Source organism: Atractosteus spatula, chromosome 14, assembly GCF_055471065.1.
Source record: "Atractosteus spatula isolate fAtrSpa1 chromosome 14, fAtrSpa1.hap1, whole genome shotgun sequence".
NCBI lineage: Eukaryota > Metazoa > Chordata > Actinopteri > Semionotiformes > Lepisosteidae > Atractosteus > Atractosteus spatula.
This window is the reverse complement of record NC_142719.1, coordinates 27383328-27395996: the sequence shown is the minus strand read 5'-3', so window position 1 is coordinate 27395996 and position 12669 is coordinate 27383328. Positions and strand designations below refer to the sequence as shown.

General features: G+C 40.2%; 1 protein-coding gene across 9 annotated transcripts in view; it reads right to left on the bottom strand.

Annotated features, from left to right (window-relative positions):
- aff4 (ALF transcription elongation factor 4) overlaps positions 1–12669 on the bottom strand; it is a 33024-nt gene that overhangs the window by 6049 nt on the left and 14306 nt on the right. For 7 of the 9 annotated variants that reach the window (XM_088932461.1, XM_088932459.1, XM_088932462.1 and 4 more), the window contains 18 exons: positions 10115–10924; positions 9474–9518; positions 9079–9165; positions 7874–7898; positions 7679–7727; positions 5615–5635; positions 5417–5471; positions 5287–5321; positions 4870–5044; positions 3583–4452; positions 3388–3473; positions 2993–3236; positions 2558–2661; positions 1999–2062; positions 1500–1636; positions 1168–1239; positions 949–1042; positions 654–697 (listed from right to left, as the gene is read on the bottom strand). In XM_088932461.1, coding sequence (XP_088788587.1) covers positions 654–697; positions 949–1042; positions 1168–1239; positions 1500–1636; positions 1999–2062; positions 2558–2661; positions 2993–3236; positions 3388–3473; positions 3583–4452; positions 4870–5044; positions 5287–5321; positions 5417–5471; positions 5615–5635; positions 7679–7727; positions 7874–7898; positions 9079–9165; positions 9474–9518; positions 10115–10924 — 3017 coding nt within the window. The remainder of the gene's footprint in view (positions 1–653; positions 698–948; positions 1043–1167; positions 1240–1499; positions 1637–1998; positions 2063–2557; positions 2662–2992; positions 3237–3387; positions 3474–3582; positions 4453–4869; positions 5045–5286; positions 5322–5416; positions 5472–5614; positions 5636–7678; positions 7728–7873; positions 7899–9078; positions 9166–9473; positions 9519–10114; positions 10925–12669) is intronic. The other 2 variants (XM_088932463.1, XM_088932460.1) reach the window with 1 other exon arrangement.

The window sequence follows — 12669 nt, the reverse complement described above, 5'->3', positions numbered from 1 at the left end:
ATTTGTTTTTTCCTGATGATGAAAAGGCTCTAACACAGACATTAGCCACAGTGCAAGAGGCCTGTACTCCCTGGGGTCATTTCTTCATGATGTCCTGAATGATTTTCTGTGTTGCTCCTGGGCCAATCTTGGCAGGACAACTGGTCCTGATTAGAATCATCATGGTCTCAAAGATTTTCCATGTGTAGACTGACACTGGATGGATGTCAGTCCCCCAGATTTTGAGAACTGGTTTTATAAAACTTTCTAGGGTGATAAGCATGAACTTTTTTTCTGAGATCCTCTCAAATCTGTTTTGATAATGTCATGACATGTTTCCGCTGGCCTCCCAGTCAGTGTTTACAATCCAGTCTTTGTTTATGTGTTACCCAATATTAAGATCTGATTCTAACTACCCCTTTAATTGAGCTACATAAACGGGGATCATTTATTTCACATAAAAGTACTAATTTTTTCCTGCTTTGCACAACACTGAGTCTCAAAAAACCAAAAGGGTTAATATTCATAATTACAATGTTTATTAAGGCAAAGACTGGTTTTGATAAACCAAGAGTAATATGGTAAAAAAATTTCCATCATTACATTGGGGGTTCACAAATGTTTTCTCTGTATTGTATATACTACCAAAGAACTGGTACAAAAAATTAACTTACCTTCCCATTCCAGGTGAAGGAGCTTGGGTATTACTTAAGGAATTCTAGGAAAGTAAAATGAAAAAAATTAATACCAACTCCCTTTTCTTACAGAGGAATGATTTTCATGCCTGAAAATGCATAATTAGGCTTCGAGGTTTTTGTTTCTGAATTAAGCAAAAACCGACGTTACTAAAATCTTTGTCACAGCTTGACAAAGTCTGCATTAAAATATTGAAAGTTTATGTACTATAATACATGAATTCAGAATCAGTGTTGTCTCTATGGAAAAAAAACTGGGTTAGTGTCAACTCACCTTTAAGTGTTCAGTTAGCGTTTTGGAATATTTTAATGCACTCTCTTTCCTGAGTTTGAAGAGCCTCAGGTACAGAAGTGACTGGCATCTCAGACTGGAGGAAAACAGATAACATATTTAGAAAGATGAAGTAATTATCTACACTCGTTACTTAGTGTGCATAGTTTGTTACAATCATATCTAACAGCCCATCCTCTCCCCTACTGAAAAAAAGCCTACCAAAGCACTGCTAGTCTTTTGTCTGCTGACGTAGCATCTGGTGCCATGTAGCTCTTCAGCTTCATAGTGTACCTGTAATTAACAAGATGGAAAGGTTGCACTAACTCTTGTCTGCGTATCCTCTGGAACAACTTGTTAAAACAAAGTACATTTTATACCACAAGGAATAAAATAAATTAAGCATCACCCAGTATCTCAAAAAGATGCAAATTTATCAGCACCTAAAGATTCATCAGTTTCATCTGTGACTAGGCTGCTATTCACACATCAATACAATACACAAAAATCACACAAAAAAACAAAAATTGTATTTTTCAGGACGGCAAACTTACTTGATCAGTTCCACAGTTTCAGCATACATGGGGAATGGAGACTTTGCTTCCTGGGCACTCTTCTCTAGAGCATTGCCACACTCGATGAAAGACACAACAGCATCCAGGTAGTACACAGCCTTCTCAAATCGGTCCAACTTCAAAGAAAAGAAAACCACAATTTATTTATTAGGTATTTTTATACTGGCTCATATTGGATTCGAATTGTTTTCTAATGGAATTTCTAAGAAATAAAAGTTTGACTGTCTATGCAGATCAATAAAAAATTAAAATAAATACAATCTGTTGTGCAGATATGTCCAATGACAGAATTTAGATTTAACAAAAATGTATTGTAACCAAGGGCCAAAAAACAAGAAGTGATGATATAACAGGAGGACATGGGACAATGTTAGACTGCTGAAAATGTCAACGTCTACAAATAAGAAAATAGGAAGGTGTAAAATACAGAAAGCAGCAGGTATGTTGTGATTTAAATCCATTGCCTGGATTGGCTTACCAGTGCATCTGCATTGTGCTTGAGCTTCTTGGCTTCTTGTAAGTAATAATCCGCAGAATGGACCCTGAAACAAATTGAGGTTTAAACGAAAAAATTATATAAAAACAATTTTTTTGATAATACACCTGCAAATGTCGGCCATTTCCAGGCGTAAGCTATGATTCATACTCAGGAAACAGACAAAGGTCTGTTGATTGTGTACTGTCTTAGTCTTGACTATAACTTTAAACAATTTGTCCTAAAATCAATGAAAGTAACAGCAGAACACAAATCCACTTTTCTTTAACAGTAACAACATTAACAACAACAATTTACCAATTAACATCTATTTGAATATTCAAATCACAAACGTCTTCATACCCAGAAAGAAAAAATTCCAAACATAAGTGAATATTCTGTAGAACTGATAGCTGCTTCTACAGAACACAAAATACAGCTATTACTAAACACCTCCCTCCTGACCTTTAAAGTGAGATCTTTGGTTCTGACAATGTTTCAAAAGACTTCAGATTAGTCATTTCACACGCCGTGCATTACTCACTGGAATGTCTTCTCTTACCTGTCTTCAAATGTGAGTTTTGATCTTCTAGACTTTGAACTCTCTGACGTTGATGTCGGGGCAGGAGGAGCAGGATGGGACTCGGAACTTTTCATAGTTTTTTCCTGATTAAAGAAAAAAAAACATTTAAAATGGTTACAAGACACCAAACAGTCCTTCGACACTCATGAAAGCTATAATATAGTTTATCTTCACTGTTGTTTTGAACATTTCAATTGACATTTAACAGAGAAGGTCCATCTGCAGGTCACAAAGGCCTGAGATGTTTTTATTTTAGGCATATGATGTTCCAGTTCACATTTACCAGCAGAATTGAGTTGCCTTTTCTTTTCGGAATTTGAATGCGCACACAAACACAGAAGTGGCTATGTAAATGAAACGGAGTGTCACCACTGGTGGATTTAGAGAAGCCCCCCAGGACGGTGTGCAGCGAACCTTCTTCTCCTTAGGCCCGGCAGCTTGCTTGTCCTCGTTCTTCCTGTGCTTGGAGGAGGAGCTGTTGCTCTTGCTGCTGCGGCCGCCCTCCTTGCTGCTGCCGGTGCTGCTGGAGATGGAAGTGGAGGACTGGCTGGCCGTCCTCTTGCGGCTCTGGTGGTCCGATTTAGGTGCCTTCTGCGCCCCTGTCACAGACGGAGAGGGCACGGGCTCCTTTTCCTTTTCCGACCCCCTTTTGGATGACCTGTGGGCACGCATGTAGGTTAGCCTGCTACTACATGTAGGGGTTTTGGCAGCTACACTTAATCCAACTTTAAAATACACAGTTTAATAGTAGGTAGGTAGACGTCAGTAGGTAATTTTATTTAAAACACTGAACAAAACATCTGACTTACTCTTTACTACTGGTCTTGTGGTTGGCAGAGCTCTTCTCTTCCATTTTAGGCTTCTTGGTTTCACTCTTATTGCCATCATCATCATTCTATGTTAAAAGCAAAGTTTAGGATAATTCTTAAAGTTAAAACATATTTGAGTAATACATAAAACAGGAGACACTTGCTGAGTCAAGGTTTCAGAAATCCATTTCTTACCTTGTATTTTCTTTTACCCTTGCTGGAAACCTTCTCACTGGTCTGCTTCGGAAACTCCTTGTTGTCCCGTTCAACGGCGCTCTCCCTTTCCACCTTAGGTTGGTCCAGCTCTTTGTAAGGTCTTCCTGGGATTCGGGATAGCAAGCTCAAATCAATTTTGACCATCAACACCTGTCTGACAGGGTACCGGTCATCTGGGTCACTGAGTGGAGAGAGAAGCTCCTTCTCTTCCATAGGAGAGAAGATACACACAGGAGTCCGGATGCTTTCAGTGTACTTAGGAGTCTGTGAGGAAGAAGGAATACTTTCATTTTCCTCGGAATCGGACGACGATGAATCTGTTTCTACAAACTCCCTGGATTTCTGGGAAGTCTTGCTGGGAGTCTTGTACTTGCGTTTATCAGGAGCAGGCCGAGGGGACGATTTGGGCTCTTTTTTGATGTTGGGCTTGCGTGAGCCCTTTGTGGCAGCTTTGGGTCGGTTTGGTGGCATCTCCGGAGGGGGTTCGCTCTCCACTTTCAGCCCCCCCTTCGGCTCCTCCACCACGGGCAGCTTCTCCGATTTTTTGGGCTGCTTTTTACCCACTGTCCTCCGCTGGGTGGTGCTGCTCTCGCTCTGTGCTGGGGATTTCTGACGCCCCCGACCACATTCTGAACCTTTCTGGGCACCTCGTGAGTCTCTCCCGGGGGCGGAGGTGCTGGAGTCTTTGGATCCACCTTGACCCCCATAACCTCTGCCTGTGCTCTGCTCCCTGCTTTCCTTCTTGTACTTGGTAGGGGCATTACCATCCACTGGCGATGCTGGAGAGAACTTGTTCACTTTTTGTAACCAGTTGTCCAGCTGCCACTTATTTGCCGTTGGAGGTTCAGGCTGAAATAAAAAATATGGCAACTAAAGTAATGAAAACTGATTTCTGGATCTACTGACAAATTCTTATTTATTGATCCTAAAGACTGTCTTTACTGATAGATGTAGTTCTGATCTGATCACAAGCCAAGAGTATACACAGCGCCTAAATAAGGACAATACACTGAAAGACTGGGTCTTCCCCTGTGGGAGAATTCTACATTTTATAGTTTTGAAGAGGGCGACGTCACTTCTGTTAAAAGACCTCTGTGGCACAAAGTGCATGTAATGTGCACATGTACAACATAAAATCTTTTTTCAGCTAGATATGTTTTTATGCTTTAAAGCACATTGTCCTTAAAACTGCATTCTTTCTTAAAGCCTGCACAAGGAACAAGAAGCCTCAACAAGAGCACTCTGAAAGGTGTAAAATCTCTTAACTTGAAACCCCACCTCAGGGGACGCGACGCGTGGCGGCTCGTTGGCCTCGCTGTCGCTGGAGCTGCTCTCGCTCTCCGAGTCGGAGCCGGAGCTGCTCTCTGATCCGCTGTGGCTGCTGGAGTCATCGCGAGAATGGTCTGCTCCTTCATTAGTGTCCTGGGAAGGCTCAGAAGTACTGTGGAGGACACACTGCGTTAGCGCGATGAAGAATGTTCTAAGCTGTCAGCTTTGCAATACGCATACAACCGTCAGCTCAAAAAGCCCTGGACTCCAGAATTTTACTGAAATAAAATTCACAGTAGGAGTTTTATAATTCACTAGAAACTAATACACACTGACGACTGTCTGTAGCACTTTCATGCAAATGTGGTTTGTTACTAAGCCAAAAATATGATTTTTTGATTAAACTGTTCTTACCTTGGAGTAATTCGTGATCCAGGCTTTGCTGGCTCCTATAAAAAGAGACAGTTTGCTTAGTTCACATGAATCCAAGGTTGAACAAGACTTACCTTATATTTATAATTTATAATTATAATAAATCTCCTACCTGCTCTCCGTCACTGTCTTCACTGCTGCTCAGCTTAAGGTCATCCTCCAACATACTAGAAATGAAAAAACGTGAAGGTAGGTGATTTCATTAAAAGATTTCAAGAGAACCAGTTTATAAAAGAATACCAACCATAAATCACATACATTAAGTTTACCAATATGTAAGAACTAATGAACAGAATACTGCAATACTTACTTTGCTTGGTCTCCATCACACCTGAAATGGCAGAAAAAAAATCATTAAGTAAAGCGGATTAAATGCTACCTAGATGCTAGATAATATTGTCTATTATGTAGAGTGCCACAAATGTTCTTTTAAGATAAAAATACTTCATCAAGATAATTTAACAGATGGACGTATATACAGTGCCGAGAAAAAGTATTTTCCTGATTTCCTCTATTGCATATTTGTCACACTGAGTGTTTTCAGATCTTCAGACAAAATATAGTATTAGATAAAGGGAATCTGAGTGAACAAATAATACTTTTTTATTATTATTATTTAATTTATTTAATAAACAAAGTTATCCAACACCCATATCCCCTGTGTGAAAAAGTAATTGCCCTCCTCTTACACTTGAAAACTGGTTGCGCTACCTTTAGCTACAATAACAGCAACCAAACGTGTCCTATAATTCAATATATTGAATATAATATATTCAATATGAGGAGGAATTTTATCCCACTCTTCCTCACAGAACTGCTTTAATTTAGAAACATCGGTAGGTCTTCGAGCATGAACTTCTCGTTTTAGGTCCTGACACAGCACCTCTATTGGGTTTAGGTCCGGACTTTACCTAGGCCACTCCAAAACTTTAATTTTGCTGCTTTTCAGCCATTCTGATGTATACTTGCTTTTGTGTTTTGGATCACTGTCTTGCTGCATGATTCAACTATGCCTTAGCTTCATCTTACGGACAGATGACCGGACATTTTCCTTAAGAATTTTCTGATACAGAGCAGAATTCATGGTTCCTTCAATTATGGTGAGTCGTCCAGGTCCTGAGGCAGCAAAGAATCCCCACTCCATCATCATACCAACAGTCAAACATGGTGGTGGTAGTACGTTACAACTGTGGAATGCTGTGCTTGCTTTACACCAGACATAATGGGACCCAGGTCATCCAAAAAGTTCCACTTTTGACTCATCTGTCTATATAATATTCTCCCAGAAGGCTTGGGGATCATCCAGGTGCTTCTTGGCAAATAAGAGATGAGCATTTATGTTCTTCTTTGTTAGCAGTGGTTTCCACCTTGCTACTCTCCCATGAAGCCCATTTTTGCCCAGTCTCTTTCTGATTGTGGAGTCATGAACACTGACCTTAACTGAGGCAAGAGAAGCCTGAATTTCTTTGAATGTTTTTTTACGATCCTTTGTGACTTCCTGGATTTTACTTTGCGCCTTTGGAGAAATTTTGGCAGGCCGGCCACTCCTGGGAAGATTCACTACTGTTCCAAGTGTTCTCCATTTGGAGATTGTGGCCCTCACTGTGGTTCGGTCCCAGAGCCTTAGAAATGGCTTTGTAACCCTTTCCACACTGATAGATAAACAACTTTTTTCTGATCTCTTCAGGAATTTCCTTTGATCTTGGCATAATGTGCTTGTTGAATCTTCGTGCTGGCAACTTGACTCTGATGGTAAGGGTCAAAATAAGTGAGGTTTATGTTGAGCAGGGCTGGCTGTAGTCAAGCCTGGCTGTATTCAATCAGTAGACTCTAAAGTATCCCTTTAATTGGGTTGATTTAACTAAGGAGGCAATTACTTTTTCACACAGTGCCAGTTGGTGGTGGATAACTTTGTTCATTAAATAAATGAAATAAGTAAAAAAAAAAGTGTTATTTGTTCACTCAGGTTCCCTTTATTTAATATTAGATTTTGGTTGAAGACCTGAAAACATTCAGTGTCAAAAATTTGTAATAATAGAGGAAATCAGCAAATACATTTTCACGGCATTGTACATAGTTTATACACCAATATAAAAACAGAGGAGAGTGAAAATGCATTTTGCTTAACAGTTTTATAACATCTTAACTCCACTCTTTCATGTGGAGTTAATAAATTAATGTTAAACACTGAAACTCAAACTACAATCTTACAGCATATTCAAATTTGATGTAAAATTAATCCTGCTTGAAGCTAGAACATCTTTCTTATGTTTTTTTAACTTACCTTATCATGTTAAGGAAAATGTTTAACTTAATTCAAAACATTTTATAAGATTTTCAAGAGAACAATCTGAAATAAAACACTAACACCTACGTTTTTGGCTGATGGCTGCTGGAAGATGTTTTTTCTGAACTGTATCTCTCTGAAACAAGGGAAAACACTTTGGTTAAAGTTTCATGCGTGTGTTGTATGACATGGCTTCAAGTATTGTAAAACAGTGGATGATTAAAATAGACAGTAATTGAAAGCGCACTTATGAAATACGATTAGTATGCATAAAAAACTTACTGTTGAAATTTGAGTGCTGGTTATCCTGAAAAAGAAAAATTGATTTAGAAAAAAAATTGTAAAAATATTTTTACAATCAATAACAGCAAAAATTCAGATAAAAATATGCAGTAGCCAAGGTTGCGTAATAGCAAGTGAAGAAAATTAGGTTTGAGAGGCATACAAGGGTAGCAGTAAACTGTATACAGTAAGACAGAAGAAAATACTACTCAGTTTTTAAGGCTGTATTTTGTGATGCCATTTAATGACATTTTTTGGTACCAGATTAGCGATAAACACTGCCTGAAAATATCCTTGTCTGAAATGTTTTAAGACTTTGTGTAAGTCTCATCCTTTATTGAACTGGATTTCAAACCTTTATAAAAAACACTGAAGCTGGGACATTGTTTTCACCATATATCGAACTAGCAATATGTTTCTTTTGACGTGACACTAATGATATAGACTTTCCTAAAATGCTTAAACCATCCATCCTTAGTCTGTGACTGGGACACCCTTCGGAAGCAACAGTGCCAGTCAGGGATAGAGCCAGGTCAGACTTCCGGCTCTCGCAAGTGTACGGTGACAATGTCTTATCCCGTCTGTGCTAAAATCCCTCTATATCACAGCTTGGCTTTGTAGGGTGTCATAAGACAGTGGGTCAGTGGGTGGGAAGGTCTGAGGAGTCTGTCTGCACTTCCTCATTCACCCCACGTGGGTGCAGGAGTCATCACATCGTAAGGAAAGTGTTGATTTCACATTGGGTGAGTTTAAAGTGAGGACTCTCTACCGATAATTGACCACTTTTTAATAATAAAACCCATCCACCATGAAACATTAAGATGAAAAACCTCTATGCTTCCTGTCTCTCTGTGTGGGTAAAGGGGCCATCACTATGAGCTGAGGCATAAAGACACAGCAGTTCCAAATTGGGTAGGTATGTAAAAATTAAAACCAATACTGCGGCTTTTTAGGAAACTACTGGATGAGAGTCTTGAATCCAGATTAATAGTAAAAACCAAACATAAATGAACACAAAAACCTCCTCTTGTTCGGAGAATGTGTTCCTAAAATAAAATTAACACTACAATTATGTAAAATAAACGTGATGCATAATGTAATCTAAAGATAGGAGTAATCCTAAAGATAATTCAAGAACATTTTCTTTTAGCTCTTAAGACACTTAGCCTCCCAATGCATTTTTTGCAAAAACGTTTTTTTCTGACCTTGGCTGGGAATGGAAACTTTGAAGGCTCAGTTTTACATGGAGTATGAATTGCTGTCAAAGGAGGAGGCCATGACTGAGTCATTTCCTAGAAGGACACAAAACCACAAGATAGTTAAGAGATTAATTTTAAAGGCATGGAGGTCACATGTTTAGAACATGAAAGGTTTGTAGGATTCATTTTCACGTTGATCTGCAAAGGCTCCCTGCTTCTGGCTTGTTACAGCACATCTGTTTAGATTTACAGCATGCAAGAAGAAAATCTACTTTCATAGCAAACAGGGATTATGAGGAAATTTGGGTTCATCACGGAATTACAGAGACAAATTAAATTGGTGAACCAAACATTAACAATCTAATCTTAAAAAAACTCATTACCTTTAAGACTTTCCTTACCTTTAAGATTTCATCCACACAGTTGGCATCACCAGACATCGACGCCTGTAAAAACAGAAACAATCTTCCAGGAACCCTTTTTTATAATAGTTTAGGCCAAAAGATAAGATACATTTATGTGCACTGTACTCAGGTATAAGTCTAGATCTGATTTGCAATCATGCAGAAAAAAAATGGAAGACTTCTAAAAGCTGACGCCAAAATGATTTACTCTTATTTTCTCTTGTATCTAATATTCCCACATGGAAAATACACAAAAAGAAGTGTAATTTATTAGTGAAGGTACTTAAGTCACTTGAAAAGGCTATCCAGTGAGACATTTAAAGTGAAAATGATATTTGGCGGGTCTCCAATGGTTATCCAGAGGAGATTATCCTAAAGCCAGTCAGCCTCAGCCCTGCTCTTCTGTTTTCAATAGGCAATGTCTGGGTCAAGTGAGACATTCTTATCTAGAATGATGAACTAATCAGGGGGCTCTCATCATCGGGAGAGTAGGAAACCAGAGTAAAGGCGTTTTGACTAAACGGAGATAAAAGAAAGCCCATGCCATATTACAGAAATACAGTGAGGATTAACCTTACAATAGCAAAGCAAAAAAATAAAACAAGGAAAAAACTAAGCATGCTTAAAGAAATACTTACATCCAGAGGCTGGGAAGGAATCTTGAGCTTAGAAAGAGATGCTTTGCTGCTGGGCTTCATCTCTCCCATGCTGCTGCTGTGTGACTGGTTGCTGTAGTTTTCGGAAGGCGTCTTGGGTTCGAGAGACTCCTGGCCATCCATAGGGCGGACGTAGGCCGTGGGCTTCTGCTGCATGGAGCTGGGTTTGGACATCAGCGACGGGGGGAACGCCTGACCGGGGTGCTGCCCGTTGGAGGAGAAGGCGTGGACGCGGGAGGGGGAGTCCCAGTTGGCGTCGCGATCGCGGGGGGACTTGGAGCGGTGGCGCTCCTTGCCGTGGTGATCGCCCCCGTGCGACCTGGAATGGCTCGAACTCAAAGATCCCTTGGCCGGGCTGGACGTGTGAGACTTGGAGTGATCAGATCCATGTTTGCTCTTCTTCTGGCTATTCCCGCCGCTGTTGCTGCTGCTGCTATAGTCCCGCTCGTGTCTTTGGCTGCTGGTGCCGCCGCTGCCGCCGCCACCACTGCCGGTAGTCCTTTGGCCACTCCCGTGGCTACTCTGTAAACCAGACCGCTTCTGCGACTGTGAGGAGGAGGTGCTGGCGGCAGGCCCTACAGGAGTCCATTTGCTGCTGTGACTGGAGCCACTGCCACGCTGCTGCTCGGCGAAAAAGGTCTGGTTGGGTTTCTCCTCAGGGGTAGAGGGCACGGCAGGCTGGGGGAGTCCCATGTACTTCTGCAGAGATTTGTCTCCAATCAGCTCCTTCATTTCGTCGTAGTTACCAAGCATGCTCTGGATGCGACTGGACAGTTTATCTTCTTTGCTGGACTGTCAAGAAGAAAGAACCATGGTAAACACATTGGGGAAGAGGCAGGTCAGCGGTCTGGGATTTCAGCAGTGCAACCTGAGAAATCAAGGGTGTAGACTTTCTTTAGGCACTATGTCAACAAAATATGGTACTAAATTAGAGCTAAAGAAAAAATATCAAGATTTCTTGAAGGGCATACTTTTTCTTCCCACCCCCCAGATAAAAACATGAAGCAACGTCTCTGCACCAATATTCAATTTTATTCTTTGTTCCTCTTACTTGGTTTAAAAAAATTACGGCCATTACCTGTCAGACTACCAGCAAAAACAGGAATAATGAATTCCCCCAGAGGACTGTCACTGTTTCCAAAAACAACAGCTAATCTACATCTTTTAAGATTAAGATTTTGTCCTTTACTGGAAAAGCACATAGGACTGATGAAAATTTCAATATCTATCGTATGTCGGTTCTGTTTTCTTTTGGCTTTTAACATAATACAACTGTACTAAGTCACTTCTATAATTCTGAGCCTTTTTTTTTCCAAAATACATAACAGGGAAAAATATTTCCCAGCATTAACTTTACTTCATAAATACCTTCATGGAATTTCGCTGAAACTACTACACTTTTCAACATTAAAGTTGAAATGATGCATTTCAAACTACTGGTTCAGAATACCTCCTTAGCTTTTAGCTGCACACTGTCATTTAACTGTTTTATTATAGAACATCATTTCCAGGAAATGTATTGTTATATTATGATGAAACTTTCAGTATCAGATTAAGCAAGAAAAAGTACAGAGGAAAGTAGCCTACATACGATACTGCATGCCCTCCAAACTTCCTAAACTGAAACAATGGTTCCAGAGACCACACTGAATCGGTGGTTACTGGATTTAGGAGAAACAAACTTCAGCTGGAATTTCAGAAGCAAGCCTGTACTTTTTTGTAAGAGGATTTCATTTAACAAGAGCTTAATTAATTTAACCCTGGTGCTCCACCAAAGCAGACTACCAAGTAAACATTAATTACAAATTACTAAGCTTGCAATGTGAGCAGAGAACACAAACGAAAGCTGTTCTACCGCAGAAAAATGAACATAACAGAATGATGTGCGCAGACTAAGTTGAAGTTAAAACAACTTTCTCCAAACCAGGCAAATCACAAGGATTGAAAAAGCAGAATATTTTCTGGTAAATAACGACATGCCATTTCACCAGTTTCTGACCTGCAAGAACGCAGCAGCTAACCTTTTAGTGTTCGCTGTTTGCCCCACTTCTATGGTGGAGAGCAATGAGCTGAAACAGCTTTTTTTTTATTCACCACGACCTTGCGCCCATTCCCTGCCAGCCAATTCTTGATTTTAATCATTGCGCAGGCTCAAGAGAACTCCCTCACATCTCACGCTGAAAGCAACCACTTACCTCCTCCTAAGCTGAAATGATAGCGTTGGACTCAAATTTCTGAGACTGAGAAGAGAGTTGCCTCGCCAACAATTCAACGGGCCAGTCAAATACAAGCAAGGGCGCTGAACCCACTGCTCAAGGCAAATTAATCATTCACTTTCCTAGTTCCTCTGCGGAAAACGGGTCACTACTTTCTTCTAGGGGCATGTGCTCAGCACAGGCAATACTCTCACTGTACCTACTGTGGCGACGCAAGGAACTAAAAATCTTTCATCCGCTGGGCACCAGTTTCTCCAAAATGACGTGAATCTTTCAAAGTTAATAACAGCTCGTGTTAAGCAAAATGTAAGTTACAAAAAA